The 21316-nt window shown below is 45.9% G+C and overlaps 1 protein-coding gene across 1 annotated transcript in view; it reads left to right on the top strand.

Annotated features, from left to right (window-relative positions):
* The first annotated feature begins 396 nt into the window (after positions 1-396).
* Positions 397-21316, top strand: part of st6gal1 (ST6 beta-galactosamide alpha-2,6-sialyltranferase 1) — a 29441-nt gene continuing 8521 nt past the window's right edge. The window contains exons 1-7 of the mRNA XM_080013668.1: positions 397-485; positions 2554-2659; positions 14310-14525; positions 16471-16642; positions 17290-17495; positions 18810-19074; positions 20889-20986. Of these exons, the coding sequence (XP_079869794.1) occupies positions 2648-2659; positions 14310-14525; positions 16471-16642; positions 17290-17495; positions 18810-19074; positions 20889-20986 (969 nt within the window). The 5' untranslated portion in view covers positions 397-485; positions 2554-2647. The remainder of the gene's footprint in view (positions 486-2553; positions 2660-14309; positions 14526-16470; positions 16643-17289; positions 17496-18809; positions 19075-20888; positions 20987-21316) is intronic.

Genomic DNA, 21316 nt, shown 5'->3' with positions numbered 1-21316 from the left:
CTCTCCCTCAGTCTCCTCCTCCTCCCTGCGTCCTCTCTCCCTTGCAGTCTCCTCCTCCTCCTCCTCCTCCTCTCTCCTTCCTCTCTCCCTTGCAGTCTCCTCCTCCTCCTCCTCCCTTCATCTCTTCCTCGCAGTCTCCGCCTCCCCCCCCCTCCCCTTCGTCTCGACTCCTCCTCCCCTCGCTGCAGAACCGTGCATATTACGTCGCGCCGCTCTGCACACTGTGCGCAGCTGCTGGTGCAGGGCGCTGTAACGGACCCGGGGACGCGGGTCGCTCGTCGGCTTTCGTTTTGTCGCAGAGCAGCCGTCGGCTCCTGGCGGCTCCTGGCGGCTCCTGGCGGCGTCCCCCCGCACATGCCTCCGCCGCCAACTGCAGCTCAAGGTGCCGTCAGACGGTGAACATGGCGACCGGAGGAGCGCGTACGGAACCGGAGCGTCGGTGCCTTGACGACTGTGGCTTTTAGAACCACAGAAGCATCACTCGGGTCGGTGCGCTCTCACAACCTGTCCGTCTCTATGTCTGTCTGTCTCTATGTCTGTCTGTTTGAACAGCTGGAATTGAGAAACAATTATTTAGTTATTGTACTAAATGCATGTTTCCTCTTTTGATGGTGGTGGTGGTGATGATGATGATGATGATGATGATGATGATGATTATTGTTATTGTTATTATTACATTATTATTATTATCATTATAATTATTATCATTACCATTTGATTGCCTTCCATTAATGTAAAGCATAAAAGCACAATGAGTCGTTTGTTGTGTATTAACCATATACACATAAAGACGGTTACTATCTATCTATCTATCTATCTATCTATCTATCTATCTATCTATCTATCTATCTATCTATCTACCTATATCTATCTATCTATCTATCTATCTATCTTTATCTATCCATCTATCTATCTACTGAATCTAGCTATCTTATATTTACATATTTTATCAAATGTATGTTGCCTGTTTTATTACGAGGGCTTTCGTTTTGCTCGTATTTTTATTATTATTAAGCTTCTTGGCATTTTTCGGGCTAAAAGTATATGAAACACAAAAAACACTGAATGTAAAGACATTGTTGAGGTCTCGTAAGAACCGGGAAGTTTCGGACGTCTTGCCCCTCGAGTTTGATCAATACTGAGTGAAAAACTGTTGTAATTTTACCAGAAGTAGAAGAACGTTGGTGCGATTTGATTATTTTCGGGAGTGGGGCACGTTGTGACATCATCATCCAAAAGTTGTTCAAGTCCACTCTTCGTCTCTCTGAACTCATTCGCATACAGCGATTTGCACCTTGTGAACTGCATAGCAGCCGATGCTGCATTTAAAGGAGACTCGGAAAACTGTCACATTCCTACTGCGTTTCACAAAACCCCAAAAACTTTAACTATATATATATTTTTAAGCTGTAAGTTGTTTTTTTTTAATTCCTAAAGATTGCCTTTTTTGTACTCAAAAAATATTACCAGTTTTGTTGTTTTGTCCAATTGTTTTGGCCGACTTTTATTTATTATTGTTATTATTATTATTATTATTATTATTATTATTAATAATAATAATAATTATTATTATTATTTAACGGAGTGGGAATTAATGAAAAACCAACTGAATCAGACCCACATTAGTCCGACAGGTCGTGCGTCACTGACATGCCAAGATTCTAAAACTAATGGACCGAGAGTAAGATGCTTTGTGACGTCATCATACTATGTAAGCTGCTTTGTGATGTCATCATACTATGTACAATAAATATGCAGGTTCTGATTCGAAATGCGAATGAGTGATGCGTTCATGCACCAGGAACGCGTCATAAAAATAGACCGCGTGAAATTGTAATAATTATTTACGCAACCCGTAAATACGTTAACCTCTGTAAATACATCACTTCAAAATGTGACACGAACAGCCAATCATACAGGGTAGAGAAAAGACCATGTGACACAAACAGCCAATCGTACAGCAGGACAGCACACAGTGGGGTTGAGGCCCCCCGGAGCTGACGCGACCGGTCTGCCAATTTGAACTTGAACTTGAACTTGAACTTGCACTCCTCCCAACCAGAGCCCGGCGCGGCCCCTATCCCCATAGAAGGAGAGCGATTAAAAAATAAAATCTGTGGTAGGTGAGAGTCCCTTGGTACGCTCTAAATGTCCCCTGCATTTAATTACATAGCGCAGATTCAGGAACAACGGAACCACCGAAACCACCAAAACCTGTAATACGTATCTAACATGACTAAACTGGACCCCGTGTATTGCTGCCTGCAGCTATATTTATTATTAATGTCATTATAAGGGGTCCAGCCCGAAGGGCAGGCACCCTATTGTTTTGGCTTGGATTTTTAGGGGTCCCTGTCTCCTCTTCCTCCCAGCCCGGGCTGGACCCATTTCCAGCCCAATACGTTTCACAAGAACTCGGAAAAAGTCATTTGTGTAATTGATACAATTGCTGTGACTGGACCCAGCGCATTGCTGCCTGCAGCTAAATTTATTATTATCCATTTTTCTGTCGTCCCGTACTGGAAGTGTCTTTAATGCCGGTCGTCCATCCAGGGTCTGAGGCGATGAGGTGAGACAGGAGCTGCAGCTGGAGGAGTATAACTAAGCCACCACTGCGACAGAGTGACACAGGACCTGGAGAGGCAGCATGGGCTACAAGGTGAGACAAGATTTAGGAGAATATACGCTGGTAGTGTCTTCTGTGTTTTAGAAATGTAGATTGATTATTATTCTCTGCCTCTCCCCTGTGTTTCTGTACCCTGTTGTTTTGTTTCCATCATCTCTCTCCCTCCCCAGACTTGTTGCCGGTTAGAGCTCAGAGCTATGACACATTTATTTCACCCTCTCTCTCGCTCTCTCTCTCTCTCTCTCTCTCTCTCTCTCTCTCTCTCTCTCTCTCTCTCGCTGTTTATCCCTTATTCCTTCTGTCCGCTCTTTTTCTCTCCTGCACTCATTCTCTCCCCCCTCTCCCATCCCCTTCTCTCTCTCTCTCTCGCTCACACACACACACACTCATACTGTACAGCTGGGTATCTATGTCCTGCGCCCTGCTCTTTGGCTGGATTAAAATACACTCACACACAGATGGGAGGTTCTTACGTGCACACACACACACACACACACACACACAAGCATGCAACCACACGTGTGTGTATATACATGCAGACCGACATTTACACAAATTAAAAAAAAATGGCCCAGAAGACTTTCGTCATTTGCATGTGCATACAATATTTTAGTTTCTGCCTCCCTTCCGGCTCAGGTCAGGCCTGCCTGTGCTGTGCAGGGAGTGCTGCATAACCCCCAGAAAACATGGAGGCAACGCCATAAATTGCTATGCAGCAGCACACTATGTGGACGTCTGAGGTCCGGTTGAATGCAGGCATTCAGCCCCTCAGCATTAAGCCCCTCCCCTAAGAAGCCACCCTACCATTAGGTGATACATGCATAAGCTCTTGATGGAGATATATAGATATATCCATCAAGAGCTTATGCATGTGTTTTTCTGTGCCTTTGCTCTCCAAACATCCTGAATTCTTCATTGATTCCAGAAGATGTTGGAAACATTCCGTTGAGATTCCGCTCCATGTTGACATGACTGCATCACGCAATTCATCAGATTTGTCAGCTCCACAATGATGCTGCGGATCTCCCGTTCTATCACATCCCAAAGGGTGGCTTCAGATCCGCTGACTGGGAAGGAAACTGAAGAACATCAACTCATCGTCAGGTTCAGGAAACCACTTTGAGACGAGTTTTGCTTTGTGACATGGTGCATTATCATGCTGGAAGTAGCCTTTAGAAGATGGGTGTGGCCATAAAGGGACGGCACATGGTCAGCAACAATACTCCAATAGGCTTTGACGTTCAAGCGATGATTGATTGGTATTAATGGGCCCAAAGTGTGCCGAGAAAAAAATCCCTCGGGCGGTGATACAGCGACATGTCCTGCCACTTAAATGTTCTAATTCCAGACTATCTGTTTGAAGGCCCGACTTCGTCCTCGCCTTCTTCTGGCGCTGGCATGAGGCTGAGTGGAGTTCCAGCGGAATACGCACTTTTGTTCGCAAAGTGTCTACTCCATTTCAGCAGTCGGCCAGAGCCGGGGTCAGCTGGCTGTCGGATGACTCCGTGCCCCGCCTGGATTTGCGCTATGAGCTACATTAAATGTTCTTAATCTATTCATCTAAAAGCATCAATACCATCAACACACAAAACTGTATGAACATAGCGTGTGTGTGTGTGTGTGCGTGTGCGTGCGAGTGTGTGTGTGCGTGCGCGCGTATGTGTGAACAGGAAGGATTTATCTGACATCTTTAAGCAGATAGTAGGTGACACCACCATCTGTCTGCAGATCTCACTGCCCCGGAGTGGCCTACGGGTGCACATTGGAGACATTTTGGGTTCAGGTCAAAGTTGGGCTTTAAGGATGTGCCGTAGACTCGCTGTTTTTCAACCCGGGGCATTATTAAGATGTAGGTTCATAGCACAACCTCGCTCAGCGCTTTACCGTGGAGAGCCTTTAACGCTCTGCTGCGGCTTATCACTGTGCTGACACGCAGTCTTAAGGGGGAAAACGCTGAAACCTTCGTCAAAGTGAACGTGGTTAATCCCCTTTTCGAAAACGGAAAGTACAGAATTGGGCAGAGGCAGCCATGTTGGTTGACGGACAACGGTGATAGAGGAACAAGTTACGCTGCCGGGGAAGGGATTTCATTGGAACTTTAATAATAATAATAATAATAATTATAATAAGCTTTATTTGTATAACACCTTTCATACGAGATTTGCAGCTTTAAAGTGCATTAAGAGACATTAAGAGGAGAAAAAAACACAGTAGTCATTCTAGTTAAATGTCAGAGTAAACATGTATGTTTTCAGTTGCTTTTTTAAAGTCCAAAAGACAAATTAACATGACATTACAACGATGCCATATTGCATTTTCATCCTTTTTAATTCATTTATACAGTAATGCTTTCACCTACAGTATCAAGAACGCAAATTTTGTCAAATAGTTAGTGACTTTACTTTTTTATCACACAACGTTAATTCTAACCAAACCGCATGACCAACGGTGGTCTTTCCGTTTAACTTCGACTCTTAATCAGTGACAAATTAACTTGTCCTCCCTGCTCCCCGCCTGGCAAGCAAAGACCATTTGAGCTGAGCGAAGTAGAACATTCCACATAATTGGAACTGGATAAGTACAGGGTTGCCAGATAAGGCAGGCATTTCTAGACTCACTTCCAGATCCCATGAGAGTCTTCAAAAAGCAGCAATGCTGGCAACCCTGCGGGTGTGTTGACCAGGGCGATGAAAGCAAGGAAACAGAAAACTGCTTGATTCAAGATTCAAGATTCAAGAGGTTTATTTGTCACATACAATATACACCGGGGAGGAGGTTTACGTTCCATTATTAAGCTGGGAACTTAAGTGTGGCGGCAACATCCCTACTTACCCACAGTCATCTTTTCTGTGGTTCTATACACAGAGGGGCAGCACTGTACCGCCTCAAGGTGTACAGTGGCGTCCTCCAGCTACAATGTGGTAAACACATTAGTGTCCTCTGACACCTCTAAAGCTCCACAACCAGCCTCAATGTCAGCTTGTGCTTTGTATTTTACAGCCACACAGGCTTGTAGGTAGGCTTTATGCAAATCCTTTACAGTAGGGTACAGATGAGGAGAGATAGGAGGCTTGTTCTTTGCCTCATTGCACAGTGCAACCAGCTGTTTCTCTCACACATTGAAATCCTAGTTCTTATTTATGCAAAATCGTAAGCGCCGTTTACATGGCCTGTTCAAGGCGGGAATGTTGCGCCCTTATTCCGCCCTCGCTGTTCCGTGTAAAAGGTACGTCCACAGAATGGGGGGGGGGTTGTTGATCCGGCGCTGAGCCGGCAGCGGAGCTAGCCACAGAGACTCAACTGGGCCGAAACCACGTCTGTGTGAAAGGGACAGCCGGCGAACTGGGACAGGGGTGCGACGTTTGGGTGACGTGTGATGTGTGAGACCGGCCACTGTCACCACTGCTCTCACATGGAACACGGAGACAGCAAACCGGACGGAAGCCCGGTAGAGAACACTGGCAACGGCAACGATACGTGGCATTTGCCCGTGCAAAGTTAAAATGTTTTAGCTTTTTGCTGTCCCCTGTGAAGGATTTACAGCCGGATGAACTGCGCTGGTCTACCAGTCCGGAGTTTTGCACTGCAGTGACGTAGCCGGCCGTTTTCTACGGAGCATCGCATTTAAATGGCGTAAATAAGAACGATGGATTGATATAAAAGTTGTTTTTTTCTATTAATTATTTGCAATGAGACTGTTTGGTGCTTGTAGCGAGGAAGCAGGTGGAGGATTTGGCCGTGCATGGCCAGATTATTTCTTGTGTAATATAACCAAATATGAATAATTAATACCGGTAATTAAAGAAGGGTTTCTTTTGCCAGTGGAAACCAGGTGATCAGCCATTGATTACTCCAGATCACTCATATGTCATACATCACTCTAGAAGCTGACGCTGGTGTGTTGCACGTCGCGCCCCGTGATCACGCCTCTGATCCGGAAAGCCGGCATGCTATCTAAAACCACACACAGGGGTGGAATTATGTAGCCTTTGTTTGGTTCAGTGTAACAAAGCAAAGCCGCGATATCGACAGGTCTTCCTTACGGCAAGTGTTGCGGGATCTCTGTATAAAAGCATCTCTGCAGAATCTCTCCCCCCCCCGCGCTGTTAACTTTTGAACAGCACAGACAGATGTTGAGTTGTAGGGCAAGTGTACATTGCCTCAAATTCTCAGCGGCCCCATGAAAGCCATCCCAAAACGAAATTCCAGTATTCATGAATTCATGCAGTGGCTCTCCTTTTTTTGCTCGAAAGCACTGTGGCGGGTAGGGCTCTGTTAAGGAATTGGAGAGGAGATGTTCTCAGTATTTGGGCTCGGGGATGGAGGCTGCAGGCAAACCGTGCCTTGAAAGTGGGCCCGCAAAGCCATTTGAAACTGTGACTTTGACAAAGTAAAAGGGAAACGCAAATTGACTATACTACGGATTTACAAGTAATTTCTCCTTTTTGAGTGAGAGGGAGCATGAGGGACAAACCTTTGACTCTTTGCCTTTACGACGTGTTTAATTATCGGCCTATTTGGGGCATGTATGTTTGTTTGCATGTATGCCTTTGGCTCCGCGGTGACGACCGCGGATGCGATGTTCAAAATCACATTGGATCACATTGATTTTATGGGTCCACGCTGTCGCTAGGCGTCAACGTTCCCAATCGAGTGTGTATGAGCAGAGTGGCGGCGAGAACGGGGCTCCATCTCTCTATAGACGTTGCGATGCATCGATGCGCTCAATTCAATCATCGATTCTGGTCCCCTTCTGTTCTACTTAACCACGGTGTACAGTAGCCGGAGGGCAATTCTTTCCGTGCCTGTTACTTTTCCTCTCCAATCCCTCTTTGCTTTCATTTCAATTCAATTCAATTCAATTCAAGAATTGATTTGCCATTTGCTCAGGTAGAGGTGTACAAGGGCATTGGAACTCTTCGTATCTCTCAGTCAAGTAATAAATATGCACACGGATACACACAATTAACAGATAATAAAAGATGTACAGAGTAAAAAGTATAAAAAGCAAAAGTGTGTGTCGGGGGGGGGGGGGCGATTGTTAGACACACACACACACACACACACACACAATTCTGTGAGGTTAGGGTATTTCACAACAGCTTGAATGTCTTTTGCAAGTGGTCTGATGGCCGTTGGAAAGAAACGGTTGTGGAAGCGCTTCCTGTTTGTTCTGATGCTCTCTGGCTCTCTGTGTCTTCGCTGGCGTCTGGAGCTTCTCCACCTAAACAGGAGTGTCCAGGTTGATGTAGGTCTCTTGAGTATGGCCCCGCAGGATCAGAATGTCCATGGAGGGGAGCTGTGTTCCTCTGATCCTCTCTGCGGTTTTAATGGTCCTCTGGGGGGCCTTCCTCACCTTTAGTGTGGTCTCTCCATACCACACACACTTATACCTTTGGTGAGGACGCGCTCCACAAAACCTCTTGAGGCATGGGTGCGATTTTTACAGTGCTATACAGTCAATCTCACTGTATCCCACGGTCATTGTCGGCAAAGCTGTCAATGATCGACGCCGGATTAAGGAAGAGTAGGGGGTCAAAGGGTCAAAGATCCCTATGGGAGATTCGTAGAACTCCCCTTTTTACAATTAAATTCTGTTTTTCACTATAGAAGTCTTGCTTTGTTCTTCCTGGCTAGTAGGCAGCAGCCTTGGCAAAGCTATTGTTATCGAGCTTTCACGCATTTAAACAGAGAGATCATTTTAATTACATTTTGTTCTTCAAATCAATGCGGCTCTTTTTTATGGGGTGAGACTGCAATGCCAAGCAACAAATACAGGTTTGCCATTCTTCTTTGCTTTGGATATATGATATAATGGCTGAAATTGTGTATGGTAGACTGCTTTGTCGTTATGTTAGACTGAGATACGTACATACTGGATTATTATGTTAAAATGCTTTTGGGGCTGAATGAGGCATTGCAATGGCTCAGATTCATTACGGGCTGAGGATTAGCTACAGAAAAGCCTGGGTCATATCCTGGGTCAAGGTTGGATTAATATTAGACATTGTATTTTCGGTCTCCCATCGTTCCTTTAACTTCACCCCTACTCTATGCTACTCAGGCCAGAAGGGCATGAGGAAGGCTGGTCTCACAGATTCACTGGGTAGTGGCGATCCTCAGGTGCTGGTCGCTACCATTTTTACAGAGACACGCTGCCTTAAGCAGGGGGAGGAATTTCACACACACATCCATGAAGGCTGGCCATTTATGGGTTCATTTTAACACAATAGCTCTTCCACAGAACGCCATTGACACCATTCTGTGCCCAAGTACTTATTCACTTAATCTCTATTGGGGATCACATTGACCATATTTGAATGACATTCCATTTCACTGTACAGTGTCAATGTCATTTTTGCAGTGTGTGATTGAAAGGGGAAATGGTGCTCCACTTTTAAAGTGGAAAACTGTATGTCAAAACCTATGGCCCCATCTTGAGATGCCCACTAGGCCCATTAGGCCCATTGTATTGTAAAACAATGGGCCTAGAACAACTATGTATATGAAAATTTTCTATTCTCAGGAACAGGAGTTATAACATAGACATTGTGCAGCCTGTGCTTTGTGCGTGTGTATCCGGACGGTGTACAAACAGCTGTTTGTATCAAAGGCCAAACCTGACTCAGTGAAGCTTGTATCTAAGCAGCACCACCCTTACTGGATAGAAATTCCGCACTCCTTCAAAACATGCAGGGCCTTCAGGAATTAGCTGCGTGCGCAGAGGAAAGAGTTTCTGAGGCAGCCTCCCATAGGTTTCAGATGCTGCGACTCTTCAAGCCAAGGACCGCAAAGCCAATGTCCACTGTACAGAGTGCGGCAGCAATCGGCATGTCGCAGCTCTTCATGCTGGTCCTCCGACCTGGCCATCAGTACGGTCATACACCACAACTAGTGGGGAGCGAGGCGCCACTGCGCAAGGCGGAGCACGAAAGGCGGCAGCCCAATGTGTACATTGTACTAAGACTAGCATTCTAGAAAGCGGACAGCCCAGCTACCTCCTACTGTGTGTGAGAGAAGCATCCATCATCAGGCCATCACCGTGCTGAAAATAACTCAAGTCTGATGTTGGCCAAGTCCAACATCAGACTCCACAAGATCACACCAACCCTGATGCTGTGAGAGTTTTCCCAGGGGAAGACCTCGCCAAGGGCTTACATGACCCCAGGATGTACACATCACTGCCAATCTCTAGAGCTCAGAGAAAAGAGATATCTTCTTTTTTTTTTTTTACCTGTGCTGTCAGCATGCTGTGCATACAACACAGAGTATTTGTATGCCATTGCATCTAGGACAGAGTTAGTCTGCAAGTGGAGTTGAACTTCTCAACCTGCAATGCAACTCTTTATTCATTATTAAATCATCAAGAACTGCTGCAATAACTCTGTCCTGTGGACGGCCTGTAGGATGACAAGAGCACAGTTTTTGGTTACGCAGAACCGCCACACATAACCGCTATAAACTATGAGTCTATAACTATGGGTCTATAAACAACTAATCACTACTCCAAGAGGGGGTGATACACCACGGGTGAGACAAATAAACATAGAACCAAACAACAACATGTACATGGAAAAACAAACATCAGACGACAACATCTGTCAGAGACACACAGAGGCAGTCAGATTAAACCACAGACCTCGACTAACATATCCTTGCATCTGCCTCGTTGAGAAAGCACAATCTGTATGTTTATTTGTGTTACATGTGTATGCATACAGTGTAGGAGCTAACGTATAAACAGGTTATTTGCATCTGCATAGAGACTGATCGTTAATCTGCATACTTCTGTACTGTTCCACAGTTTCACACCGCTTCCCTGAAAGAGACCAAAAGTCAGCTCCTGTCGGCAGGTACTTTTTGGCAGTGTTAAGCTCGCTGCGTAGCCATGAACGTCTTCACGTGGCGAGGGCAGAAGATAAATGAACAGAAAGGGTTGGTGATAGACTTTGTTTGGGGGGTTGCCCAACAAAGGCTGGTGTTGGCATAGTGGAATCTGAGCCTCTGTTGTGGTCAAGACACCAATGCCAAGGCCAAGACACTCGATGCGAATTTGAGAGCCCGACTTAAGCAAACAACCAATAACCAACCAATAATTGACTTGACACTGGCTTGGGATAGCGGGGTGATTTCCATCTCTCTCGTCAACAGTTAACCAAGCCGTTTCACGTGAAAGGTCTTTATTGACAGAAAACAAGGTGGGTTTGATGTGTGAAGACGCTAGTGAAAGTCCCAGCTGATGGGCCTGTACTGTATTATGTTGTCGAGATCTGGTGGCAGAGGACAGATATTAGCACACCTGATGGTTATACTCTAGGATTTTTGTTTCATATAACATGCATATTGTATTGATCGAATTCCAGAATATCCTGTAACCACTTTTGTCGGGCGTCATCTTGCCTCCTTGCAAAGGACAAAGTACCTTAAGTGCTGGAGCTAACGAGCTGTGGAGCAGTCTATTCAGTTTCACCTCAAGGGGTAGGAGATGCTTATTTCGTATTTACTTGAACAGTAATTCAGTTTACTGATTAATGTTTTGTATTTGTTTTGCATTTATTTAAAATCAGTGCAACTTACATTATTTAGCAGCATTCCCTGTTGAAACATATTCAGTTAAATAATCAATATTCCGGTTTGGCTATGTCCACTATATACTGTATGTTCCCTCCTGTTTCATTTGGGGGCTCCGGTCCGTTGGGTGTGTCGTCTTTATGTTAACCCCTGTTGTTTTTACCTGCTATGGCCAATATCAAATTTTCTATCAGTTGGACTGAGGCAAATAAATTGTCTCCCCAAATTTTCAAGTTTCAATGTTAATAAATGTCGCTTCCTTATAAGGTGGATGTTATTACTCCACCTTGAATTGGATGCAGCTTCATCAGTGAGAAATCAGGCAAAAGGTCACCTCTCTCATAAAATATTCGTATTCATTCTATTAGTTGTTCCGGACATGTTATTTTCCCATTGGACAATTTTTCAGATCAGTTTCCTCACATATATTTGGCCCTTTATGTCAACAATAAAATGGTATTTCAGTCAGTTGTCATTGTGACCTACTGGAGCCCAGCGCCCTTCTCTACAGGAAGCTATAATTTCCTGTTTTTCTGCCTTGAACCCAACCACGACAGCAGTTATACAACTTCCCTTACAAGAACCACAGAGCGTGAATGTGTAAAATACTGTTACAAATACATTGAAAATACATATAAATGCATTGAAAAAACATAATTGCAAGGCTAATGGACAACATTATCAACAAATGGGTTGGCACATTGTAGATTTTTAGCATAGATTCATGTGGGAGTCGAGTAGGAAATTGGGTAATTGTTTACGGAATTGGAATGAAAAGTAAAGTGACTAATCAGAACTGGCTATATAGGAACAAAAATGGTTAACTTCATGAAGTGTGCTGGCAGCACTGCACCCCTTGCACTTTTTTAATCGTTTATTGGGCAGTTTTGGTATTTATCGTGGAGAACAGTGGAGAGAGAGGGAGAGACACACAGCAAATGACTGCAATGCTGGAACGCTTGGTTAAACACGCAAGACAATCTGGCGGCGAGCGAAGGGAAGTGGACTGGTATACAAGCTGAGGGACCAATGATTAAAGGAGCTGCAGCTAAGGTAATGGGCGGGGAAACTAGGTGGAGGGAAGGAGGTGACCGCATGGCCAGAGGGAGGGACAGGATCTGAAATGACAGGAGAATTAGCGACATGGCATAATAACAAAACCCGGATGCAATTAGCCACTACTAGTTAGGGGACTTAGTGACAGGAAGTCCCAGGGGTGCACGGTATAAATGGCCTACTGTATGGATTTTGACGATACCATGCTGACGGGTAAAGTCCTCTCATCTAAAGTAGGGTTAGTGTTAATATGGATTTTTTTTTTCTATATTTATCGATTGTGAATATTGGAAAGTTCAAAAGCAGATGATATCAGTGGGAGTGGGTACCTGTTTTTGACGGTGATGTCATTGAGTCCTCTCTGGTCGATTCAAGGGCGTAGGGACCTCCTTCCCCCTGGAAGAAAAGCCCAGCTCCAGCAGGGGACGAGGAAGGGCAGATGATCCGCTGCCAGGGAATCATGGATGTACTTACCCGTGGTCTTGGTTTTTAGGAGCAGACAAGGAAAATAGCTGACCCCTAGGATAACATGCGATACGGTGGCATTGAGGTAGCCCGGGCCTTGTTAAAAACCTCCGTTAGGTCCAGGCGATCATTGGGGACACCGGAAAGATCTGGAAACTCGAGAGGGAACAGGCAGAGGGGGCAGATCTGAGACAGACAGCATGCCAGTGAGCACTCCACCCAAGCCCAGTCCACGTGTGGGCTTATGCTTCATAAGCCAGGGGTAGAGATGACAAGAAGATGTGGTGCATGGACAAGGTGAAAGGGGAGTCTTTCAGTGTGGTTACCGGACATGCCCACCTGGAGAGGAGTCGACTGGGGCGTAACCCGGCAAAGGGTTTCTCAGTTATGTTTCCCCATAAATATTTTAGCTGCAAGTTTGACAGAACAATGGAACAATGATTCTTTTCATCGGTCTTGTCGGGCTTTTTCCTCATGGGGTCCCCTCCGCACTTCCAGTCACTGATGTTAAGTGACATTTAACATTAACGTTGACTACACCTCTTTCGGTACCTCCCACTGCTTGTTTCAAACCCGATCTGAACAATCAGCGCTGGCTGGCTTTCCCTCCCAAAAGCCCCCTCCCACCTCTTATCTCGTTGCTTCTCTCCTTCGTCTGCTTCTCTCTCTCTCTCTCTCTCTTTCTGATGTGGGTGGCTGAACTGTTCTCAGATGGTACGCCTGAATCAACCTCTTTCTTCCTTTCTGACCATCTTTCCCTTTTCTAAAAACAACTTCTTGCTCTCTCTCTCTCTCTCTCTCTCTCTCTCTTTCTCTCTCGCTCGCTCCGTTTGCTTGACTCATGTAGCCTGGGGCGGCGTCCAACCATTCCTTACGCCCTCCCTCCGTCTGTTATTCATCTGTATTCATTAATTTCCGTCGTCCCACTTTTCCTCCTCAGCGCCCCCCCCCCGAGAATCCTTTGTGTGTTGTTGACTTTTATACGACTGGTGATTTATTCTGTCGTTCATAAGTTTTTCATTTGCCACCCTTATCGATATAGCAAGCCTTTAAATGCAAAAGAAAGGGAAGTCACTGGAAGTTATGGCTCGGGTTGTGAGTGAACAATGTTCTATTGTGTGGTCTGGAGCAGGACACCGCTGATCTATATTCCGCCCCCGCCAGCTCTCTCGCCTCTACACGCCTCCGTCCCCGTAATAGTTTCATCTCTCTGTTATTTGCTGATCCGCTCCTCCCCGCCCCCCCCCCCCCTTGTTTTCTCTCCTCTTTATTTTGTTGTCGCTTTTGTTGTCCTCTTCTCCCGCCTTTCTTTTTCTTCTCTCGAGTCCTCCCCTCAAGATCTTTAACTCCCACCCCCATTCCTGCCCCGCTTCACCGCTCTGCCCTCCTCACCTCACCTCTCTTTTCATATATGTATTATTACACCATTATTACACTGTCATTATTATTATTATTATTATTATTGTCATTATACTATGTAATTATTACACGACTACACAATTACGCTGTGGCATGAAGCGGAGGAAAAAAAAAAAAAAATAGAATGAATAAAGAGCCGAAAATGTCACCTCTTTATTTCCTCTCTCCTCAGATTCCCGGCGCCGCCATGGACAGAGTCAGCTTGCTGTGGCGGCTGTGGCGGCTGCGGCGGCGGGCGAAGCGCGGGGCGCTCTGCATGGGCTTGTTCTGCGTGTCCATGGCGCTGCTCTACGCCCTCTGCGCCGAGAACAGCGTGCCCGTGACCGACGCCATCTTTGGGGTGCGGGCGCGTACCCGGGCCCAGCCTCGTACGCACTCGGTCAGCAAGGTGGGCGGCGGTTCGTTGTCTGCTTGTTTTGTTCCCTCTTCCCGGTCGAAGCCCAGCTACGACAAACGACGTGCGGCTGGCGGCGCTCATTGAAGCAGCCAACGCCCCCCGCTTTGCTCCTGACATTTCTTACTGCGCTCCCTCCACCTCCCCTGCAGCCACCAATTTTAGGAAGACTCTCATGGTATAAAGAGCACACCACCAATATGCATAAAATCTTGAGTTAAAAAAAGTGTTTCTTTTAAATGCAATCAGAACAGTGGGATCTGCATTCGTATTGATCGCAGACCCTGTAACATCCCAACATCGTAGCACTACCTCTCGTGCAATCTCAGCAGAGGAAAACAATTAAGAAAATAAAAAAGATAGTTAAACCGACATTTTAAAGGCTGGTTATTAGGTTTTGTATTTATCTGTAATGTAGCACAGTGTGAACAAGTTAGCTTCAGCCCTACTGCTCCAAAAACATATATTGGAATAATTAAATAATTATTGTAAACATGCGACGATTAGTCGAGTAATGACTTGAACTGACGACGAAAAGTCGATGTGGACGAGGAAAACCTTTAGTCGGGGGCAGCTCTTCATGAAGGTCTTCCGTTTGGGAACACTTCGGTTTCCCGGTAAAAGCCGAAAGCGGTGTGCCGACATTGTTCAGTCATGATCGGGTATAGTTCTGGCAACACCTCTAACTCTACAACTGATTTGATGGGTCAGGGGTTTAAACACAACACTTAGTGAACCGGGTCGCTGGCCAGCGATTCATTCTTTTTACCGAATCTTCCAGTGAACGAAATCGACTGCATCCTCAACCAAAACGGTTCGTTCCGCCAAAAGCTACTGCAGAAGGAATCGTTGAAAGAACCCAAGGAAGTGGAGGAAATTGTGGTTTTAGTAGTTATTTTAATAGTTCTACAGTTCTTTTAGTTCCTTCCAATCCGCCATTGATCCTCTTTAGTTGTTTGCGTCAGGATGCTGTTATTTCAGTTTGTGAACTGCAAACCGTATAGTGCAGACATGACACACGCATGAGCCCACCTACCCTTGGCAACATTGACATTTAAGTTGAAGTGAAATCTGTGAAGTCAGGTTAGATTGTTCAGTAAAATATTATATTTAATATTTTTATTTTACATAGTTTTGATTTAAATGCCGTATTGATTCAAAGCAGGACCGAAGATTTAATTGTCAAATCATTCGCTTAATAGAATATGGATAAATTGTCACCCACGCGTTTTTTTTCCGATATATATATTTTTCATTCACTTTGAACTGCGGCAAATGAAGTTCTGTGCCATGGGGTTTATGTCGGGCTACATGGGTTCTGTGGCGTCACTAGGGGACGCGGACCGCACCGGTTGACACCATTATCACACTCAACAGGGCGCAACGCCCCCCCCCCCAACCTGGAGCGATGAGCACAAGAGCCCAGACGCCTAAACTCTAAATGCGCAATAAATAACGATCGTTGTGAAGAGTTGTCCGTCAGAAATGTCATTGTCTGCACGACTGTTGAGACAGTGACGGTTCAATGGAACAAAATAAAGGCTACAAGAATATGTACATGAAAGATTTGAGTGATAATTCAACTATGAGAACATTGTGTTAAGAGCCATTCAGTTACGTACGTTGGTGGAGTTTGCTGTTGTACAGACTGGTAGCTCTCATAGTACATCATCAACAAAATTGTGTATTAAGTACATTTTATCTAGTAAAATCTGGGAAAATGAGAAAAGAAAATTCTTCCAGCACCAGTAGTTTTGCATATTATATCTCCAATCAATGGTCTTTTGGACTGCAATATGTAATATGGGCTGCAATTTGTCTTTCTAAATATACACTCTTGTAATATTCAATGAATGTAGTTTAGAAAATAATAATGATTTTCTCTGCAATTAATCCAGCCGTCCTAAACTTCCCTCGCCTCTTTACATTTTTCACAAAGGTGCTGCGTGGGGGAGCCAAACCCGGACACATAGACCCGCAGAAGCTCCCAGGAGTCATACCCGGAAACCCCAACCGCCCCATCCCTGTCCTGTCCGCCCCGAACCACACACAGGAGGCGAAGGAGCCTAAGGACGCAAGGCTGCCGTCCAGAGGGCACCATGGCAAGTCAGGTGAGCTCGACTTTATTTGTGTATCACATGTTTGATATAAGCGATAACGCTGTGGATTATATAGAGAAAAGGAAAAGTTGGGCGGGCCAGGCCGAAAATAAGAAAAGGAAACTTGATACACGCATTAGCCTACTTTTAAAAGAGGACAGTTGCAGTGCATCGCAGGTCATTATGCATTTTCATGCATTCCTAAATGTGACTAAATGAAGCTTCCCCGGCTCTTGGTTATATTCTGGGAACAGCCAAGAGACCACTGATGAGCTGAGGGGCTGGACCGGTTTGCAACCAGCGAACAAGTGAGAGATGTATTCCGGAGCCGACCAATTTATTTTATTAAGTGTAATGGCAGCGCTGCACTCTTACTATTGTTTCACATATTATTATTATTAAACAGCACAATTTCGACATGATACTCTTCCCATAGTTCTTGAGCCCCATACACGCAGTATATATCAAAAAACAACCTTCTTGATCCTTCGGGTGAGCTATAGCTTTGTGAAAGGTTTGGGCGAGCGGTTTACGAAATATTGCACTTTTTGTGCCAAGTGCAGCAAAGAAATCCATTATTTCCTCAACGTTCCGGGAGCCGGTGCGGCGATGGAGGCTCAAGGGCCGGAGTGATGCGTCTTCCCTTCCCCCTTCTCCAGGCTTCTTCGCTTGGTTGCTTCCTGGCCCCTTCAGGCGTGCGCTGGAGACCCTGTTCGGGGGCCGGCGCCGCGGGGAGCTGAGCGAGGTGGGCGTGGGCGAGAGCGACTTCTTCCGGCCTCGCACCAATCCCATGCAGGTGTGGAACGACGAGATGTCCATCAGCTTGCTGGGAGGCCGGCTGAGGAAGGTGGTGCAGAACTACCAGGTGAGGGAGCGCGTTCCAGGCCACGATGCCGAAACGATGGGATTAGACACACGTACAGTAGGTCATGGATAGTGGTGGGGTTTTCGTAAAATGACAAGAGGGTCGTTGCGCGTGCCATCGGAGGGCGACAAGTTCCATCCTGATCATTTATGATGCATGAGTCATAGGGCCGAACGATTAATGAATGATTGAATGATTGACTAATGAATTCGAACCGACATCGCAATTTAACAGAATGAGGAAAAAAAATGATGTTGGACAATTTAGCAAATAGGGCTGTCCATGGCCGCCTCTTCCTCTTGGCGATCTCGGCGGCCGCCACCCCGGAGCGGAGTGGGTGGCACGGAGAGGGGGCGGCGATCGGGGCACATTTTGTGCACCCGCCTCCCCCTCCGACGGTGCCGACGACGCGGGCACCGGGACAGTGTGTTTTTATTTCATTTGACGTCTCCCGAGGGAACGAAACAAGTGCGTGGGGAAACGAAGACCCGCCCGTCGATTTTTAATTGAAGGAGCACGAAGCTGTCCCCAAGCGCACGCCGCCGTACGCCCGCAACATTTTTATAAGATATGATACATTTGTGCGCAAACGCTGCGTGTTTTTGGAATGTTTGGATTCGAACAATTACGAGGCTTGAAGTTAAATCAATAAAGATATGTTTTTCATATCAATTCATGCATCAATTCATCTCATTTCATCATAACAATGTTGACTGTATCCAATGTTGTGTTGGTCATACTAGAGAATGATTTATTGCTTGTGTTTAGTGGATAATACAGAAGATAAGGAACTCAAAAAAATATTTGCATACTAAGTTGCAGCCGCAATATCGGTCAAAAAAATTTCTATTATTTCCCCAAATCGTTCGGCCCTAATGAGTCAGTGGAAAATAGAAAAGATCCCCACGAATTGCATTCACTACTGATGAGTTTTGTTTCATATTGAACCTGGGAAATAGCGCGACTCACTGGAGATCAAATCATTTCGAGAGGGAGGGGCGGGGCCGGCCGTCGTCCGAACTGGGAGAAGCTATTTTTATAGACATTCTATGATATCCAGCCTTTTATGACGCCCAGTCTCTATGATATCCAGCCTTTTATGACGCCCAGTCACCACAGCCCGGTGATGGTGTCCACTACCCTGCAAAGCAGGACCTAAGCTGCATGGCTGGCGGTACAATATCGTGTTCAATTAACATTCTCCGCATCCGGGTTCTAAAGTCCGCCAGCTTAAGTTCACTTCTCCTCTCACCTGTCTCTCTCTCTCTCTCTCTCTCTCTCTCTCTCTCTCTCTCTCTCTCTCTCTCTCTCCAGGCGATGAATAAGTACGGGGTGGAGATTTCGGGCCCCGGCGGCGTACCTGGCCGGCTCAAGCTCAGCGGTCCGGAGCTCCTGTGCCAAATGAAGAAGAAGGTGGAGGTCACGACCCTCACCTCCGACATCCAGCCCTTCTCCACGCTGGCCTGGGCCTCCCAACTGCCGCCCAAGCCCATGACCTCGGACCTGGGCCCGTACAAGACATGCGCCGTCGTTTCCTCGGCCGGCTCGCTGCGTTACTCCGCACTTGGGAAGGAGATAGGTGAGACACATGGTCATGAGGGGTATGCGTCTCTCTCTTATAGATGCTCCCATACGTACCCAGAAACACGGGCTGAACCATTCGGTGTGATATGATACACAGTACGATACACACATTTTGTACAGTTCTAAACATTTGTTTCATGTAGACATTAATTTTCCGTAATAAATTAGAATAAGCCAATTCTATTAAAGTATATCTTAAATATCAGACAACTTCTGTTTTGTATACATACAAATGATATATATTAGATATAACAGATATCTGCCATTTTGAATTGTATTTATTTTTTTATTATTATCCTATTCTATTGTATTCTTATTTTTATTCTAGTTTTTCTGGACTGTTAACCTAACCAAACCTCACCAAAAGAAATTCCTAGTATATGTAAATGTGCCTGGCGAAAAATAAACCACTTCAGATTCTAAAAGTGGCATTGCTTACCTTTAAATTGATCCTAAAAGACCACGGAACCCCAAGAATTTTTGTTACTTTATGGCATTTAAATATAATAATATGTAATATATTGTGATTCTGATATACTGTAGTAATAATATAATATTGTAACGACCCTGGATGCTTTAGAGTATTGTTAACTGTCGGTTAATTATCTGTTTTACTGCGGGCGGTTCACAAGTCGCACAAGATGTACACCCTGGTGTGTGGGTGTGTGCGGGTGTGCGCGTGTGCGTGTGCGTGTGCGTGTGTGTGCGTGCGTGTGTGTGTGTGTGTGTGGCGAGACGGCGTCGGAGAGAGCGCGGAGGACAAGTGTTGGGTCGTCCGTTCATCGGCGTGGAAGTAACATGACTTGTAAGGTTAGATTAGTGAGTCTTTGGCAGCAGCTTAGTTTATACTGAAGTACAATTTGCAGCAAAGCGTCAGTCGACCCGAAGAACTTTAGAATGGGGGGCGTCGACCGGTTCACGGTCTGCGTATGGATGTGTTCGTTACGCCCCTCATGGGCATGGAGAATGACAGATAATTAACAGAATATAATAACGCCAGCACCCTGCATCACTGCAGGCTAGGCTAGGCAACTAGGGCTGTACCCGACTCAGAATTTTGTCAGTCGACTATTCGACTATTCGGCGCCGGGCCCGCTCCGCTCTTCCTATGGGCGTGATAGGCGGCCCCCTCGGGCGCCATCCCGAGGGGGAGCGATTGGGGCGCATTTTGTGCACCTGTCTCCCTCTCACACCAGGTACCGCCGATGCCCGCTCCAGCGATGGGGTGCCCGCGATCAGTGCGCCATACAGTGCGTTTTTATTTTCGATCTACGTAGGTCATCTTATTTCACGTCTCCTTATAGAGCGAAACAAGTGCGTATGGGACGAAACCGTGCGTAACGGTGACACTTTCTCCGTGACTGTAAATGTCTAGCCAGTCTAGGAGTCGTGCCCCGTTCTGTGGCAATCAGGGCGCACAGAGTGCTGTGGTCGATTCACACATATAAAAATATATTTCTGATTCCTCTTATTTATAATTCCTCATTGAAATGTCATTCCTGTTTTATCCTGTTTTTGTAATGCACACTGACGGACAAAAAAAAAAACACGACTATTTGACTTGAAGAATCTTAGTCAACTGACGGGTTTCCGACTGGTGATTTGACTTGTCGACTTTCAGGGGGCGGCCCTAGAGATAATAAATACCTGCACCGTACCGTGCTTTTACATCATGCTCCAAAACTCCCAAAACATGGAAATGGGATGAAAGTCCGCTGCTGGTGTTGCCGCTTGGATCATTTCTTTTGCAAAGCCAGTGCGCAAAGTGGGCAAGTGCCCAAGTTGCTTGACCTTATCTCCACTCCACAGACTCTCACGACGCCGTGCTGAGGTTCAACGCCGCGCCCACCGTGGGCTACGAGAAGGACGTCGGTTCCAAAACCACCATCCGCCTTATCAACTCGCAGGTACCGTAAAATGCCGCTGCAGCGCCAACGGACAGAGCAAACTCTCCCGGACCGTTTTTTTGCTGAAGGCGACGCCATTTCCACGGGGCTGAGAAATGGGTTTTCTTGGCTTTTTGAAATGTATTTATTTATTTATTTTAACGCACACATCGTGGTTTTCGAAGAGCGATACTTAATCCTGCAACTCAGGACACTACTAGTCGTTCGGGGTGGGCGATACCGCAGATGGTTTAGATCCGATACCAAGTAATACCAGGGAAGAAGAAGAAGTGTGACCTGCTGAGCTGCGCTAGTGATCTGGATCATCTAGCTCAGCTCAGCAATAAGAGC

This window comes from Zeus faber (assembly GCF_960531495.2).
Source record: "Zeus faber genome assembly, chromosome: 14".
Classification (NCBI taxonomy): Eukaryota; Metazoa; Chordata; class Actinopteri; order Zeiformes; family Zeidae; genus Zeus; species Zeus faber.
Note: the sequence above shows the minus strand (reverse complement) of the source record. Positions and strands in the feature narration are given on the sequence as shown.